Here is an 18,869-nt window from a genome sequence, read left to right as displayed (position 1 = left end):
ACTCTCTTCCCAAAGCTAAACAAGCCCAGCTCTCTTAACCTATCCTCATGAGAGGGATACTCCAGCCCTTTGTCGATCTCCATCAGGACTCATTCCAACAGCTTCACATCCTTCCTGTGCTGGAGCCCAAGGCCTCTGCATAATACTTCAGAAAGGGCTTTACAAGGACAGAGTAGAGTGGGCAATCTCTAAAAATCTAAAAATAAAAATAAAAAAAATTGTTTTCTTGATGTTATTCTGATATCAACTATCACTATCCAGCCTATATTTATAAACTACATCATAAATCAAAAGCTTCTTAGATATTATGAGCTATTGATACGAGATAGTCCATAAGAATGAACCATACTTAACAGAGATTTCTACTACATACTTTTTGGTTCAACTGCTATATTTTTTCTCAAAGTTCTGTAGTTACATATGAGTTTCAAATTTAATGCCAAGCCCAGCTCTTGACTATCTAGGCTACTTACTGGAATATGCAACTTTGAGCAGTCTCAAGGAAACACTGCACAATGGGCTAAGTGTAGAAATGCTTTGCCTCTAAAAAGCAGTCACTGTCTCATGCAGTATAACTTGCTTTTCTTTAAATTGCTCTTATGTCCTTAATGCTATTGCATTTTTGTAATTTAAAACAAACTTGTGTTTCTTTTAAAAATTATCTTTTAACTTCATCTGTTTGTTATGGCTATGATAATGACATGTTATGGGAGTATTATAATCATCCTCAAATTATTAATAACTATTCTCAATATTCGTGTATTTTAATATAATTTTTCAATTTGATCGATAAAGCTCATAAACACAGAATATTTTACAGGTGATGTTACTTAAAAGTAATATAATACTTAAGTGACTTCTGCTCTTCATAAGTGCTTTTGGCAGTAAAGAAGTCATATACACAGCTTTTCAGTCTCTTACACAGTAATTTTTAAATAAAAATTGTCTCAATACCTGGAGCTAGAAGTAATCATACACTATGCTTTCTTAAAATAATTGCCAGTGTATAAGGGGAATACTTATACCAGTGTTCTGGTGACTGTAATTGTCAGGAATATATATGAGGATATATATATATATACATGCCAGGAATAAATAGAGTTAACTAGGATTGAGTTTTCATCTTCAAGTATCTTAACTGAGATTTCTATGTAGTACTGTCAGAAAATGCAAGGTTGCTTTGATTTTAGATTTACTTTTGTCTACAATGTTCTGTTCTCAGGTTCATGGTAGTAATTCTACACTTATGAGAAAAGTATTTAAGACAGTATGAATCATCAACATTGCCATTTCTGTAACAGAAGTTGCCTGCAGTTCTCAAGCAGATTAGTGCTTGAAACTTACTGAAGAACAGTGTCAACTAAGAAGCAGTTTCTGAAAAACTGGAACCATGAAAGAAAATGGTATAATTATTCTCAAACTTTAAATATTATACTGGTCTTCTTGGGAAATGTTATCAAATTGAAAAATAAGTCTAAAAGGGAAAAAAGTAGTTTGCAATCAACAGAAGTTTGAGATTCCTGCCTGGTAGCTTTATCTTTTAGTTACTTCCATGCATCTTAAGGCCAGCCCCAATGGTGTTTGGGATAATGAATGGTATCAGTGTGACATGCAGTAATCTGCTATTGGCAGGGACTGGGGAGAAAGATTTATAGCTGTTTCCATTTTACACTGACAATATTTTTTACAAGCACAGAAAAGAACCCATCATTTCAGTATCTGTTTCTCTACCCTCCATCCATTAGTTTCAAGCACTAATCTGCTTGAGAACTGCAGGCAACTTCTTACAGAAATGGCAATGTTGATGATTCATACTGTCTTAAATAGCACCTCCTTTCTGTACTCCAGAGTTTTCCTCTATGCGTGACTTGTAAGACTTCTGATTTGGGCACAGATCTTTCAGTTTCCAAATTTTTGACAAGCCAACTTGCTGAACAACAAGGAATTGTCATAATTTAATGTTACTTGTATTCTATGATTCTGTGACTCTGTAGTGAATCTGACAACAGATTTCATTTTTGCCAGTGGGACTGGCCATTACACATTTAAGCCAGTAAATTTTTCATTGCTAATATCACAGGTTCTTAAGTCATCTGAGCCAGTTACTCAAAGAATTAGGTGCATGTGAAATTGGAGCTAGATTTTCCTCTGAAGAAGAAATAGTCACCATACTTCCTATCATTTCCTAGATAATAGGGCATAATGATAAGATAATAATAACTCTCCAAATATAGGAAGGAGAGGAGATTCTTTAACATGTATACCTGACAGCAAGATGCAGACTGTAATGTTTGCCTGGCCAGTTTATTACAAATATTAGTTACTTAGGGAGATGGGAGGGGAAGACAGGTGATAGAAAAGAGATAGGAAATAACAACAAGGAGTCTCTGTAGAAAGCAAGAGAGATGGTCACCACCATGGTTCCAGCATTCCTTCTAGTATCAGACGATGATCTTCAGTAATGACATGTCATTTGTGGTTATGTTGTTCAGTGGACAACTAACAAGAGTACAAATTCTTACTTATAGTCCAAAAAGGTCAAATAATCTTTTCTGGAGCGACAGCTTCTGGCTCAGGGATTGCAGCAGGAACTCCTTTGCTCCTATCTTCCAGGCCTTGCATATTTAAGTCAGCAGATAAGAGGAAGAATGGTGATAATAGAATCACAAGGTTGAAAAGGACCTACAGGATCATCTAGTCCAACTGTCCTCCCATTACCATTGCTATCTCAAGCTACTAAACCATATTTATAGCTCCAGACACCTCTTGAACAAGATACAGTGGTATCATCCCCTAATTTCCCATATCAACCTAGAGTTATTCACTCACAGGCCTAGTCTTCAGCCAATTAACACTTATGAATACTTCAAACATCTGTGAAGATATACTATCAAGTGCAGAATTTCAAATGCAGAATTCACTGCTTGAAACAATGTCTTAGCATTTCCGCTAACACTGCACCCATTCACGGTGCGAACCAATGATTGAGCAGGTTAAAGATAAGCCCTTTCTATTGTGGTGATCCAGTATACTGCAACACTTGTACAGTTTGCCCATTGCAATGTAGACTGACTCTGCTCTGAGCAGGGCCTAAGACTTGAACCCACCTGGAATTCGAACGAAATAATGGCTTTGCCATTGGCACCAACTGAACCCATCTCGAGTCACATGAACATCTAGTTTGGCTGGAAAGGTGGGATCAAATATACCCAGTATCTGGATAATAGCTAGTTTTGCTTTCTGGAATGCCTCTGTTCTGTTCTTCCCCAGTCCCATTCTTTGCCCTTTTTTTTTTTTGTAAGTTGGCATAAAGCCCTCAGCAGCTGCACTGTGGGGTATAAAGGAACACCAGTATCCCAGTATACCCAATAGTTCTTGCAGCTGCCTTAGCACTGTAGGGACTGGGAATGCCTGAACCTTGTCTGTTATTGCACTGGGTAGTATTTTAGTCTTTCCCAACCAAAATATACCCTGCTAGTAACTTCACCAACAAGCCTGGTCCTTTCGCGTTCTGTGAGTTAATAACCCACCCTTTCTCTTGTAGATATGTAGTCAATCCAGTGAGTCAGATGTCAGTGTGAGATCACTGATATAGTGGTTTGACGTTATCAGGTTATTACAGTCTCCTAGGTCACATGCCTCTAGGTTATGACAATATGTAGATGAGTGCACATACCCTTGCAGCAGGACCTGATTGGTCCACTGCCTGAATCCCCACGTAAATGCAAAACTGATCTTGCAATTCTTCGTGGATGGGAACACTGAAGAATGCATTTTCCAAATCTAGGACACAATGGTAGGTTTCTATCATCCTACTTAATGTGTCCATCAGGGAGGCAATATTAGGTATGGTTGCGTAAGCAGGAGGCATGACCTCATTCAATTCACTGTAATCCACTGCCATTCTCCATGTGGCATCTGACTTCCATACTGGCCATATGTGGGCCATACTCTTGGGGTGGGAGACACCCAACCCCCAAGTTCAACCATATCTGGATTATGGGGATGGTCTGCTCTCTGAACACACCAGTCGTCACCCTATCTCCATGGAATTTAGTTGGATCACCATAGATAATCAAAGTCTCTATGCCAGTACTACAAATGCTGTCACTCACTGTGTTCTTCCAGTACCAAAAAATAGTCAGTTCTACCTAGGGCCTCCAGTCCCACCTGGAGCCCCTAAGTGCAGGGGTCTTGCATCACCTGTCATGTAAGTAACTACACAGTTACCAATTCTTTTTCATTGGGTGGCTTGGCCATATTGGCCTAGGTGACTTGAGGAGATTTTTTCCTTTTGTTAGGAATTCTTAAGTCTTCCAAGTTCCACATTCTTGCTGGTACTTGTTGAATAATTCTTACCTCTGCCATTTTGGGAGGCGTTTTGAAATTTTTTGTTTTCCTCCAGCTGCCTACATAGCTGGAGGAGGACATGAATGGGCAAATTTTTGCAAATTGAACCCCAGGCTGCATTAAGTCATTAAATATGACTTTGAATATCCATACGGGTCCCAATTGAGAAGTCTGTTGTGGAAATCTCCTAGTTTTATTAATAGGGAGAACTTCTGACCCTTCCAATGTCCAGATATTGTGCCTGGTGTGTAGGCACTCCATTTCTTCTAGATCAGCCATCAACTTGTTGGACAACGGCCATGGCCACTGAGACTACCAAAGGGTTCAGTAATGACACTAGTGTGCCATACGGGTGGAGAGGTAGCTGTTTTAAGATGAGGACTCTCATCCCTACTGAGTATTTAACCAGGTCTGGACTCCCAAATCGTCATCATAACTCACCTCCTTCATTCCCAGTTCTCTGATATAGTTATGAAGTTCCTCCACCAAATTCCATAGTCCAAAATTTATTGGGACATTACTTTTATTTGGCCATGTGATTCTACACGTAGCCATTATCCATTGAATCACTGACTTTTATCTCCCTGAGCCACCTGCCTGCCCTTTGGGTTTTCTGTGGCTCATCCAAGACCCTAAAAAAGACACAAACTACTGCCAGGTTTCCTAGCTCAGAGCTGCCATTGTGCACTATGATGAGATCAGAAAGTCTGCAAGCAAAGCAAGCCCTGCAAAGTGCTACTGCTGGCAGCAGTGCTCAGCTGCTTTCTTCCCTGCCATTGTTTTGCTCTGTGCATTTCATTTTCATTCAAGTTGTGGATGCCCCACCCCTGGAGGCATTCAAGGCCAGGCTGGAATGTGGCAGTGGGCAGCCTGGCCTAGTGGTTGGTGACCCTGCACATAGCAGGGTGCTTGGAACTACATGATCATTACAGTCCTTTTCAACCCAGGCCATTCTGTGACTCTATGAGTCAGAGAATGATTTTCATCATTATGCCTTACGGTAACATATAGTCTTTGTCTGAGGGCTGGATGTGCAGTGATGGATACAAGTTTAGAAATCTGCAGTCCGTTAATAACCATACTCTCAACCTTCATGTCCCATGATCTTAAGAGCCAAGCTGGTATGCTCTCTTGTGGTTTGGGTATATCAGTGTAATAAATCAATAAGTTCAGCTGCATTTCGTCAACTGTAATGTGAGTGTGGGCAGGGGGCCATTCTTTGAGTCACAACTCCACCAGTCTATCTTGGACTTGCTCAGTATTTGAGAAGTTATTGGTCTTATTTGTAGAGGATATGAAGTTTCCACATCCTCTAGTTGGACTTCAGTCTTCTTAATTCTCCTTTTATTTTTTTGATTCAACCAGGATCCAAGGATTCCACTGATCTAAGTCTTCTTCATCTTCTAATGAAACGGTTCTTAATTTTAGAAGGGAAATGCCATGTGAAGATGAAGCAATTTGCCCCATCATTAAATGTAATTTTATTTTTCAGCTGTCTGATATGAGCTTTTAAGAGCTAATTTCATCTTTCAGTTCTTCCTCCGAGGAATGAAATGCATTTTTAGTTAGTAGTAGCAGCCAAGCTACAGCAGAGGCCACTGCTACTCTTTCTTCTATTGTCAGGAAATCTGGTTCTAATCTATTCGAAAATTCTGCCATCTTGGAAGGGGATTTAATAATGAAACCACTGCTTTTATGGGTCATATTCCTCAATAATCAATTAAGCACTCAGCCATGGGAAATCCAGAGTTTCTCCCTCTTTTGGAGTAGTTCTGATGACCAGTAAATGCTTTGTCCTTTTAAGATAATCTACTTTAAGTGCATACACTGCTGTCATGCCCATTGAGCAGCAAGATTCCAAGCTGTAGCAAGGTAAGATTCATTTTAACACTGCAACAACTGTGGACACATATCAGGGAAAGAAGCTGCTTGCTTTCAGAAGGCCTCAGGTAAACAGGGATTTCCAGCAAGATACTCTTGCCTCAACTGCCAACCCTTAAATGGTAGTTAACCTGCATGAGCATGCTGTGCTTTGGCTGTTGTATAGTCAACGATATAAAGATGTTATAATTATGAAATAAAGAGGAGTTTGGCAAAGCAGATTATAATAACAAAAAGAGAATAGATAGAAAACTTACCCACATCCTGGTCTCTCTGCAGAACTCCAGAAGAGGGATCTCCAGAAGAGATCCTTTCCCACTGGTAGTCAGCTCTTAAATGGGTCTAGGAGAGGTGGAGCCAGGCTCCACCCCTTCCGGCAGCACAGGTGACTTGTCTTCACCTGTGCTCCCGTGGCTGACTCATTGCTCACCTCAGGTGATTAATTAGAGGTTCAGGCTGTGATTCAGCAGTTCCCATACAGCTGTGTAGTGCAAAGTTTTTTTTTTCCTGCATTTCTTCTTTCCATGAGGCATTCAGCCCTTTCTGAATAAAGGCAATCTAAATCCATCCATGAATATGTTTCCATCTTTCTTCATGCAGGGATCTATAGTAAAGTCCAGAATTCTCTCACTATGAGAGGATGTATCAGGGCTGCATTGTCTTGAATCTGGTATCTGAATGAAGCTCCCTTCAGAGACATGAGACCCAATGCAGCTCCTGTTGCTAATACCATTCTAATGGCTAGTTCTGGCTCAGAAATCCAAGGAGGGTCTCTAAATGTCTGCCTTTTAGCATGTTAGAACTCTTATATGTCTAAAGGATAATCGGGTTGAGAACAGCTCTGCAGACAAAGAGCAAAGGTACTGGTGGATGAAAATTTCAACACGAGCTGACCAAGGGAACTTGCAGCCCGGAAAGCCAATAGTATCATGGGCTGCATCAAAAGAGGAGTGCCCAACAGGGTGAGCTAAGTGATTATCCTTGCAATAATCAGGCCTCACTTGCAAAACTTCATCCAGATCTGGGGCCCCCAGCACAATAAAGATGTGCAGCTCTTGAAACAGATTTAGAGGAAGGCCACAAAAATGATCTGAGCAAGCACCTCTTCTACCAAGAAAGGCTGAGTGGGCTGGCATTGTTTGCCTAGAGAAGAGAAGGCTTCTGGGATACTGCACTGCAGCATTCCAGTAATTAAAGAGGGCTTTTAAGAAAGACGGAGAATTTTTAAAGGGCCTATTGTGATAGGACAAAAGGCAATAGTTTAAGATGAAAGATGGTAGATTAGATTAGATAAAAGGAAGAAATTCTTCATGATGTGTGTGGCAAGACACTGGAACAGGTTGCACAAGAGAATTTGTGGATTGCCCATTCCTAGAAGCATTCAAGGTGATGCTGAATGGGGTTTTGGACAACCTGCTCTCATGAGAGATGTACCTACCCACAGCATGGTGACTAGATGATCTGTAAAGTTCCATCCCAACACCAACAATTCTATTATTCTATGATTGTATATTGTTTATCAAATCCACAATGGGCAAAAAACTAAAATGGGCAATAAAAGTTTCAAGCTTTCATTGTTTCAGGTGTATGATCTCACTTGATGACTGATGTGTACAATGTCCTTTTTCCCTGTCCACTCAAAATTCCCTCACAGAGCATATTAATATTTTATTAAAGGCCAAGACTAATTTTAATTCAGCTACATTTTACTAATTCTTGTCTGTTCTTTTTCCATTCTAAATTTCAGAGGATAAAGTATGGACAACTGTGTATCATGATCTACAAATGCAGACTTCTGTTGGAGGCAACAGTCTAGAAAAAGTATCCGTACTGCAGCTAAATTACAGTGCAACGATGGACCAGATTTCTGCCATTACCAGTAGTGCCGAGTACTGTGAGCAGTTTATCTCATATTCTTGCAAGATGTCCCGGCTGCTGAATACACCAGGTAGGCTGAGAATGGGTTATCAGTTAAATGAAGTCTTAAACACCTTTATCTGAACAAAAAATCAAGTTCTGCATTTAGACCTGTCCATTCAGTGAAAATACTTCTTTGTTCTCCTTTACTAAGCAAAGAGCTAAATGACTGAAAATCCACATGGAATTGTCTTCTTTAGGAAAGTCTTCCTTTGTACTTGCTACTAAAATGAATTTGGTTGCATTACAGATCTGTGTGTGTGTTTTTCAGTCAGATTTGTCACTCCTTAAACAGGTTTTGGTAACCAGGGTAGCTATGGAAGTTTAATCATTAAAGGCACTGAAAAAATTATTTGAATTTTATCCCAGTAATTTGCTGGACAGTCTTCATATGCTACAGTTGCCTTAGGCATTGTCTGAATAACTGTTGGAATTTTCCACTAATATATCTGTAACAGTTTCTTAAACCAAGGTTATACGGGGGTGATCCGATGTCTTACACAAGGTAGAAGTACTGGCATGGTCAGTAATGTGGTTGTATGAGAAATGCTATATGCTATTAACTACAAGTAAATTAAATGTAAGTTCCTCATTTTAGTCTGTAGCTTTACTGATAGAGATCTTGCAGTAACGTCTGTGCCTACTTACAAAATCCTACCTGTAACTGCTAGAGACAAAAATGCTAGTTGCAGAATCAAGAAGAGCATATAAAGAAGGAATTAACTTTAACCTAGTACTCTATCTATGTTCTAATTATGTATGATAGCATTTGACGTTAAATAATTCTGTAATAGAACTTAATGAAGACTGCCTTATATGTGGAAATATGATGCATTTCTGTGACTGTGAAATGAATTCATTTTGATAGAAAGAGTTAAATGCATTTCAGATTAAACTAACGGCTGGGTGCTTACAGTGTTGTACTTCACTTCATGACGCTTCCCCCCACGAATTTATTTTGGTATGTTTTCTAATGGTGGTACAGATTAGGATTCATTTGGCACGCATGTGCATGTTATCACTATTTCCTAAGCGTTTTGTTAGTTAATAGATAACTGTAATGCTTGCTACTCTCTGCTTCTTCCCTTCTGTTTCTGAACTAGAAATACTTCTGCTAGTTTGTTGCTATTATTTTCCTTAATTTAGCATAGTGAAAAGTTTCTGCAAAGTAAGAAATATTTTTTTCTTTCTTGACCTTTAATTTAAAAGGGATTCTGAATTTTGTTTATAACTAGAGGTAACACGATTAGATTCTGCTGATGGATATAAGCCCACTGTTTGCACATGCTTCAGAATTGTAATATATGCATATATATCTGGGTAAGCCCTTTGAAATTGAATGTACTTAGGGACTTGAGCTGGATATAATGCACACAGAGTTTACACAGAGTACAGTGTTATATTCTACTTACATGAATGTGTAGGACTATTATTTCAGTACTAAATTGTACTTGTTAGCATATGTTTATATTACAGTAAAATAAATATATATTGTAATTGCATGTGTTTGCTTCTGCTTCCAGATTTGAAGTAATTAAGAAACACACATTCCTTTTAGGAACTGAAAAGAAGAAAAAAAAAATAGGGATTTTTCAATCCTAAATATTCACACTTTTAACCTCAGAAACGTTTCAGGTGTAATTTGCAGATGTCTCTTTCACCATGTTTTTACCTTTTTGCATGTAAAGAGTAATTATTTTATACAATCTTTCTAAGCTACTTCTCTGACTGAAAACTGAGCTTCTGGAGATATTCTTCAAAGTGTTTCTTTTTTAACCTGTGAGTGGGAGAAAGCAGCAAAAAATGAAAGTAATTTTAACCTAGATAGTAACAAGGAATCACATTACAGTGTTTGCATAACAACTGTAATTGTACACATCGCACAGCAGTGGTTTGCGTGTTAGCAGAGGAGAACAATTCATTTTCTTTCTTACCTATGCAGTCTTGACCACTGTCTATGATGTCTAGGGTAAGGGAGAAAAAAACTTCACAAGTTTCTCTGCTTCTTCTCTCTGTCTTTCTTTATATATATGTATATATATATATGTGTGTGTATATATATATATATATTTTTTTTTCCTGGAGTATTACCTTATTTTGCTAGAGGTATTACAGCACTCTGTTCATCTCTGAACACAATTCCAAGTACTTATGTAGCTCCTTCCACCACAGATCTTTCTATAAATCATTCCAGTATCATACCCACAGAAATAAATGAAAATAAAAAGAAATGTCATATTCCTCAGAAAGTGGAAAGTCCTGATTGTGTTGAAGCCAGTGATAAAACCTCTGCAAACTTCATGGGATCAGGACACCCTTTGTGGCCTCGATCAAAAATCTTTTTTTAGTTCAGAACTCTTCCTATATATCTTTCATACATTTCAATAGCCAATTAGAATAGACTTGTCTTTTTGTTTTAAATTTCTTCAAGGAGAACAGAGAAAATTGAGGATACAGAACAGCAGCTCAGTATTTTCATGTTTTGCCACCTGGGAAATACTTGACTTCACAAGTTGATTCCTTCTCAGGAAGAAACTGCCCAGTTAACGTAATTCAAACACAGTCAAGATTTAAGTAGTTTACTGATCTATTAATGACAAGTAATTAAGTAGCCATTATTGAACTGTATCTTTTCCTGCCATACTTGCGTGTTTTCTTACAAGGTTGCTGAGGTATATACATGCAGTGTCTGATGCATGGACTCAGATGTGAATGATCCAATTGTTTATTACAACCCCAGGTTATCAGTGGTAAGGGACCTTCCCAATGTCCTGTGGCCATATTCTGAACATTGACCATTGGCAGTTCCTTGAGCACCGGGAAGGCCCCGAAGTGACGATCCACACGAGTTGTATCTGTATGATCACAGTTCAAAAAATTCAGCACAAGCAAAGCCTTACATGATCTTCCTTGAGGTGTGTCTCCCGTATTCCCCCTTTTTTGTTTATTAAGAATGGATTTCAATGTTAGACGAGTACGCTCAATGATAGCTTGTCCAGCGGGAGAATAAGGAATGCCTGTAATATGTCCAACCCCCCATTCTTGGAGGAAAGTTCGAGTGGCCTTAGAAGTATGACCAGGTCTGTTTTTGTAGTATGTGGGATCCCCATAGCAACGTAAATAGATAACGAGTGTTTACAGGCGTTGTGACTACGTTCACCTGTATGTGCTGTGGCAAATTTGTAGGAAGAATGAGTATGTATTGTTACATGTACAAATCTTAGATGCCCAAATTCGGGAACATGAGTGACATCTGTCAGCCTCAGTTCAAGAGGTGCTGTGCCACGGGCATTTGTCCCAGTTTGAGGCAAAGGGGCAATTGCTTTTGTAAGGCTCTCCTATTCTGATGAAAAAATTGATGAGAGAATCGTGCTTGCTGAAATAATTGAGGGGTAGCAAAGGCTTGATCAGCCTTACGGTTGCCCTCAGTTAAAGAATCAGGCAACATAGTGTGTGATCAAATATGCATAATGAAATAAGGAAGAGTACATTGAGAGACATAATTTAAAACTTGCTTGAGCTGTGCAAACAAAGCAGGGTTGTTAACTTCCTTGAGAAAAGATCTTTGATCCTCTGAATGATGCCTCTTTGTAACATACAAAGAATCAGTTATTATATTAAGCTTTTGTTCTGAAAAAATGTGAAAAGCCCGAGCTACCACAGCAAGTTCTACAATTTGAGGTGATCCATCAAAAACGTGTACATCTGACTGCCATCAAATAGCAGTCACACGCCTGAGAACCACTGCTTGGTGTGTCTTGCTGGAGCCATCTGTAAATACAGTAACAGCATTAGGTATTGCAACATGTGAAAGTAAAATAGTAGTAGTAAGGGACAGATCACTCAAATTATGCAGTAACTGATGCTTGGGGGGATGGATGGAGATTTGTCCAGTATAGTCTGCCATAGCAGTTTGTAAAGCGAGCGACTGTGCAAGCATCCAATCTACATCTTTTTTAGTAGTAGGTATTTAATGCAATCAGGGTCAAGAGCTCATAAAATTTGCAGACAATGTCGACCTCGCTGTATTAGCATTGCAAACATTTCCACTCGTTATGTAACCATTTTTGAAAATGTATGCGGTAAGAATATCCATTCGAGGATAATAAGAGGATCTTCTCTTGAGGTACCCCATTGACACAACAAACTGTACGTCTGATATGAATTCGATATTATTATAAGAGATACAGGAAGTGATAAAGAAACACGGTGGCTATATCGACGTTGCAATGATGTTATTACAGAGCTCAAGCATTGTAGCGCTTCTGGTGTGACTTGTCTTTTAGAGGTTAGATCTGGGTCTCCTTTGAATAGCTGGAAGGGAGGGTGCAGCTCTTGAGTAGTAATACCCAAAAGTGGTCGCAACCAATTGATGGTTCCTAATAATTTTTGCAGATCACTTAATGTCTGTACGTGAGGTACTATTTTGTGGATTTGCGGTTGAATGGTGTGAGATGTGATTTTCTATCCTAAATATTTCCATGGAGAACTAAGCTGTACCTTTTCTTCTGCTATTTGTAATCAGAACCGCAAGACGTTCATTCTTCTTCTAGAGGTGTCCTTGGTTCTCATGCTGTTTATCTTGCTCCACAGCTGCTGCTCTGAACAGTTTTTCTTGTATTCCCACATATACAATTACACTAAAATAAGTTTTGCTGCTAATTGTAGCATTACAATTTTTAATTAAATAGTTTGGGTTTTTTTGTTTGGTTGGTTTTCATGCAGTAGAAACAGCAGCAAAAAGGCTGCATTTGAGGAAAGCCTTCACATGAATTAATATGCATGTTTTGTTGGAGAGGGGTGTTGGTTGCAGGCACAGAGGTCAAAGAATTCTCATTACCAGGTGTTTGAGAGTAATGTGTGGAAAGCAGTCTGTGTAAACTAAAAATTTGATTCTTTTATTGTTCGTTCTTCTATTTGATTTTGAGTCTCCATTGTCATAAGCAAAATGACACACAGATGCTACAGAAAAAATCATTAACTGTTGTAGGGATTAGGAGTGATTTTAGAATCCATTGCCTTTCCATTTTGGCTGAGGCAAGTCACTATCAAAATATTCCATGTAAATTAAATCACAAGAGACTTCTGAATACTTACTTGAAAGTGGGAATCTCATAAGACTATAAGATAATTTAGATTGAAAGGGACTGCAAGGAGCCATGAAGTGAAATTTTCTGCAGGTTGAACAAAAATTGTCTAGCAGTGAGAAAAGACAACCGGAAAATTCAGTTTTTCTTCCTTAACTTTTTGTTTGGTTGGTTTGTTATGGCTTCATTTGGATCTTGCAGACTGTTTTACGTTATGTTCACACCTAGGGACATTAAAAAAAAGATCATCAGAAGAAAACAAAATTGGTAAAGATAGCTTGTTAACTTCCTTAAGAAAGCACAGAAGCAGAACATCTGCTGAAAATACACTGTTATCATCACAGTAAACAAAAAATATAGTCATATTGTAAAATTTTGTAGAAGCTATTTTCTCACAAGAGACCTACAGTGGATGCAGTTGTCTCACACTCTTTGTGTCAGTTAAGTTAGTATTATAATGAGGAGATCTGTCTTTAGTTACTGACTGATAGAGGTTTTTTCTATAAATAACACTTCTTTCCTGTTCATGGTGTTGGAATAGGCTGCCCAGAGAAGTTGTGGATGCCCTGTCTCTGGAAGTGTTCAAAACCAGGCTAGATGGGTCCTAGGGCAACCTGATTTAGTGCCCGATCTAGGAGCTAGCAACTCTGCCCATAGTAGTGGAGTTGGAACTAGATGATCTTTGAGGTCACTTCCAATCCAAGCCATTCTACGATTCAATTATTCTAATATATTCTAATATAATATCAGTGTTAACTTATGAATAAAATGATCAAAGAATCATAGCATCATAGAATCGTTAAGGTTGGAAAAGACCTCTAGTATCACCTACACCAAGCATCAACCTGTCACCACCATGACCATTAAATCATGTCATTCAGTGAGACATCCACCCTTTTCGTGAAAACCTCCAAGAGTGATGACTCTACCACCAGCCTGGGCAGCCTGTTCCAATATCACACTACTCTTTCTGAAAATAAGTTTTTCCTAACACTGAACGTAAACCACCCCTGGAACAACTAAAAGCCATTATCTCTTACACTACTGCTAGTTGCCTTGGAGAGAGGCCACCTCTCCCTCCCCCCCCCCCCCCCCCCCCCCCCACTGCAATCTTCTTTCAGGTAATTGTGGAGATCAGTAAGGTCTCCCCTGAGCCTCCTCTTCTCCAGGCTAAACAAGTTCTCTCAGCCACTCCTCATGAGACTTATGCTTTAGACCCTTCACCAGCTTCATTGCCCTTCTTCAGACTCTCTCCATGGCCTCAATGTGTTAATGTACTGAGGGGCCCAAAACTGAGCACAGTACTTGAAACACATCCTCACCTGTGCTGAGTAGAGAGGGATGATCACCTTCCTAATCCTGCTGATAACACTATTTCTGATACAACCCAGGATGCTATTGGTCTTGTTGGTCACCTGGGTACCCTGCTGGCTAATGTTCAGTTGATTGTCAACCAACATCCCTAGATCCTTTTCCTACATGCAGCTTGCCAGACACAGCTCCAGGCCTGCAGTGAAGCATGTTGTGACAAAAATGCAGGCCTTGACACTTGATCTTGTCAAAGCACGTACAACTGGCCCCAGCCTATCAATCCAGCCAATTCAGAAGCCCTCTGTAGGGCCTTCCAACCTTTGGACAGAGCAATACTTTCTCTCATCTTGGTGTCCTCTGCAACATTACTGATGTTATGCTCAACCCTCTTGTCCAAATCATCAATAAAAGTATTGAACAGGGCAGACCCAGTACTGACCCATGAGGATCGTATCCAGTGACCAGCCAGCTAGATTTAATTCCATTCACTCTGGTCCCATCCACCTGCCTTGTTTTTTTACCCAGCAAAGAGTAGACCTGTCCAAGCCACAGGCAGCCAGCTTCTCAAGGAAATTACTCTGGGAAAGACTTTACTGAAGTCTAGATGGATTACATCTACAGCCTTTCTCTCACCCACTAAGCAAATCACCTGGTCACAGAAGGAGATTGGGTTCATGAAGCAGGACTTGCATTTCATGAACCTATGCCAGCTAGGCCTGATCTCCTGACTGTCCCACACACACTGCATGATTGCAGTCAAGACAATTTGTTCATTGGCCATCTCTGATACTGAGGGCAGGCTGACGGTCCTGTAGTTCCTCAGATGCTCCTTACAGCACTTCTTGTAAATGAGCATCATATTAGTAAGCCTCCAGTCATCTGGGACCTCTCCAGTTGACCAGGACTGCGATAAATAATGAAAGCAGCTTAGCAATCAGTTCTGGCAGCACTCTCAGTACTCTCAGGTGGATCCCATCCACCCCATGGACTTGTGACTGTTCAGGTGGAGTAGCAGGTTGCCAACTGCTCCCTTTTGATTTGTGGGTAGTTCTTCTCCTCATCCTTCTCTTCCAGCTCAGGGGTCTGAGTACCCTGAGGATAACGGGTCTTATTATTAATGACAAAAGTATAGTCTGCGTTGAGAACATCATTTTCCTCATCCTCAGTGATAACCTTCCCTGCCTGATCCAATGTATTACCTGCTGGTAATATATTTATAAATGCTCTTTTTGATCTTTAACAGTGGTGGTCAGATTTAGTTCTTGTTTGGCTTCCCTATTTTTCCCTTCATTCCTAGTTACATCCTTGTACTCTTCCCAAGTTGTCTGACCCTTCTCCCATAGACTGTAAACTTTTTTTCCTGGACTCTCAGCAAAAACTCCCTGTTCAGCCAGGTTAATCTTCTTTCAAGCTGGCTCATTCTAAGGCATAGGCAGAAAGCCTGTTCCTGTGCCTTCAAGATTTCATTCTTGAGCAATGTCCAGCCTTCTGAGACCCCTCTGTCCTTCAAGACTGACTCCCAAGAGACTTTCCCAAGCAACATTCTAAGCCTGCTCTCTAGAAGTCCAAGATAGCAGTTTTGCTGACCACATTCTTGACTTCACCAAGAACAGAAAAATCAACCATTTGGTGGTTGTTACACCCGTTACAGCTTCTGACCACCACATCTCCCACCAGTCCTTTTCTGTTTGTAAACAGAAGGTCTTATAGGGTATTTCCCCAGTAGGCTCTTCTACCAGCTATGTCAGGAACTTATCTTCCACACATTCCAGTGTACTCTTAGACTCCTAGACTGCTTACTCTCTACTGTATTGTATTTCCAGCAGACATCTGTAAATTGAAAGTCCCCCATGAGAACAAGGGCTAGTGATTATGTGACTTCTTCCAGCTGTTTATAGAGTGGTTTGTCTGTCTCTTCATTCTAGTTGCACAGTCTAAGAGTCCCACAAGGATGTAAGCCTCACTGGCCTTCCCCATGATCTTTATCTATGACTCATAATTATCATTCACAGAATCACAACATCGTAGGGGTTGGAAGGGACCTCTAGAGATCATCGAGTCCAGCCCCCCTGCCAAAGCAGGTTCCCTACACCAAGTGGCACAAGTAGGTGTCCAGGCGGGTCTTGAGTATCTCCAGAGAAGGAGACTCCACAACCTCCTTGGGCAGCCTGTTCCAGTGCTCTGTCAATTTACCTGTTCCTTGAATCCCAGGGCCTAGTACCTGTTGTGCAAGGGCATTTGGGGAGGTGAGATAAGCCAGAACTGGGGTCGCCTGTCATCCCAAGCAGGAACCTGTTTCCATTCGTCCTTGTCTTCCAGGTCTCCTCTTCTGCCTGGCTGTGAGAGGGCAGAGGATCCACCATCACTTACTGAGTGTGCCCCTCACTCCTTTTTTGCAGGGTTGCCAGGGAGAGGCTCTACAAGTTGATTTCCTTTTCACACTCTCTGATACTTTTTAATCTTTTTACGTCCTCCTTTAGCTGTTACAAAAGACAGAGCAGATTGTCCATCTGCTCACATCACATGCTACTCCCCAGTACTTGTGCCAAGCTCACGCATTCCCTGCAGCCAGAGACTTTGACAGCCACATGTTTGTATGGGTGCTTGGTCTGGATCACCACAGTATTTTTGGCAATGTCTTTCAGCCAGCTAGAGACCATGGATCTGTGTTTGTATTCTACTGTCTATACAACACAGAATTAAACAAAAACAACATTTTCTAATGCTACTTTTATTTATCTAGTGCTTTTCTTGTTTACTGTTTCTCTGTGTTTTTGGTATTGTAGTATGCAGTAAGCCAAAGTAAATGCAATTTCAAGTTTAGAAGTTGTTAAAATTTCCAGTCTTACATGAGATATAAACTCACTCATCAGTGTGAAATTAAGAATTTGCAGTTCATATTGGCTTGGGAGTAGCAATCCATAACTAAGTCCTTTGACAGCTATCTATCACTGACAAACTGTCAATGTGACGTTATCTAAACACTTATAAGTGCTATCACATCTGATTTGATGTAATACAATAAACACATATGGCTGTGGTGTTCACTTTTTTGAATATAAAACAGACAAATGAAAAGCATCAGTCAGTGCGACTTAGCATCTTCAAGCAACTAGATCTGCTACCAAAAAAAAAGTGCCCAGTCTGATTTTAAAGATGCATATTAATCTCCTGTTAACCAGATACAAAAAAATAATACCTCAGTTAGTTTCAGGATATATCGATTATCTGTCTTAACTTTTCAATCTACATAAGCATTTGCAATCTCTTGAGTTTTCCTTGAGAAAACAGAGTACTGAAGGGAAGATTTAGATGAATACATATTCAAAGACCTTCAGCACTTAAGAACAATTAAATCTTAGTTGGAGTTTAGACCTTATGGTTTCTTTAAAAATTAATTACTGTATCATTCTAATTGCAGTTAATGTAGTAAGAGCATATATTTTTAACCTGTTAAACTGCTGTAACTCAGTAATAAAAACTGTACTAATAGCCTAAACACATCTCCACCAGAGTGGACTAAAAATTCCAGAATTTTGGTGTCATCAAAAATGATTATAAAAGGCAAGAAAATGCTAGTACTAATTAGATACTAAAAGCAAAATTAACGTTGTCATGTCAGTATGAACTAAATATATCTTTCCTGTGATACTAGAAGAAACTCCAAGCCCTTAGCTTTAGAAAGGAGAAAAAGTAGAATTGAACACCCCTGGATTTCAGTATCCAAGCAAGAAATACTGGAATAGATCTGGGATATTTCTCTTTTTAAAAAAAATTCTTTCCCACAGAATTTCAAGGGTTGTTTTTTTTTTTTTTTTAATTCACTGATTTGTGAAGTCTCTTGATTATAGGCAGATCGAAATATCATCTTTTGCAATGGTAACAGCTCAAAGCATCTCTAAATTCCACTCATTCACATGAACTCAACTTTCTGTACCTTTTTATATTTTCCTATCACTGATACTTATGTAGTCTATCTGAGTCTCTTCATCTAACAGACGGGTAGTTATGAATAGTTAATTACGAAAGCCATATGATTTTCTCCATATGCATATACAACCAAGAGACAAGGATGGTACTGTAACATATGTGAATGGCATAACACTATTATACAAGAAAGGGATCATGGGAAGTTACCAATTTGTGGCTAATCTATTTACCAAGTTCTAAACAAAGGTGAAACATCTATTTGAGGAGGTAAGTATGTCAGAAGAATGGTGATACAAGAAAATCATTGAACTAGGTAAGAACAAATACTTAGCTATACCAATCCCAAAAAGTTGAATAGAAAATTCAGGGAAGTTTAGGATAATTTAGACGGAG

The 18,869-nt window shown here is 39.4% G+C and overlaps 1 protein-coding gene across 1 annotated transcript in view; it reads left to right on the top strand.

The window, feature by feature from the left end:
• The window catches only part of CNTNAP2 (contactin associated protein 2), a 791,915-nt gene that overhangs the window by 549,309 nt on the left and 223,737 nt on the right, over positions 1-18,869 (top strand). Inside the window, exon 13 of the mRNA XM_010708239.3 lies at positions 7,979-8,179. Within this exon, the coding sequence (XP_010706541.1) occupies positions 7,979-8,179 (201 nt within the window). The remainder of the gene's footprint in view (positions 1-7,978; positions 8,180-18,869) is intronic.

Source organism: Meleagris gallopavo, chromosome 3, assembly GCF_905368555.1.
Source record: "Meleagris gallopavo chromosome 3, MGAL_WU_HG_1.1, whole genome shotgun sequence".
In the NCBI taxonomy this organism is placed as follows: Eukaryota; Metazoa; Chordata; class Aves; order Galliformes; family Phasianidae; genus Meleagris; species Meleagris gallopavo.
Note: the sequence above shows the minus strand (reverse complement) of the source record. Positions and strands in the feature narration are given on the sequence as shown.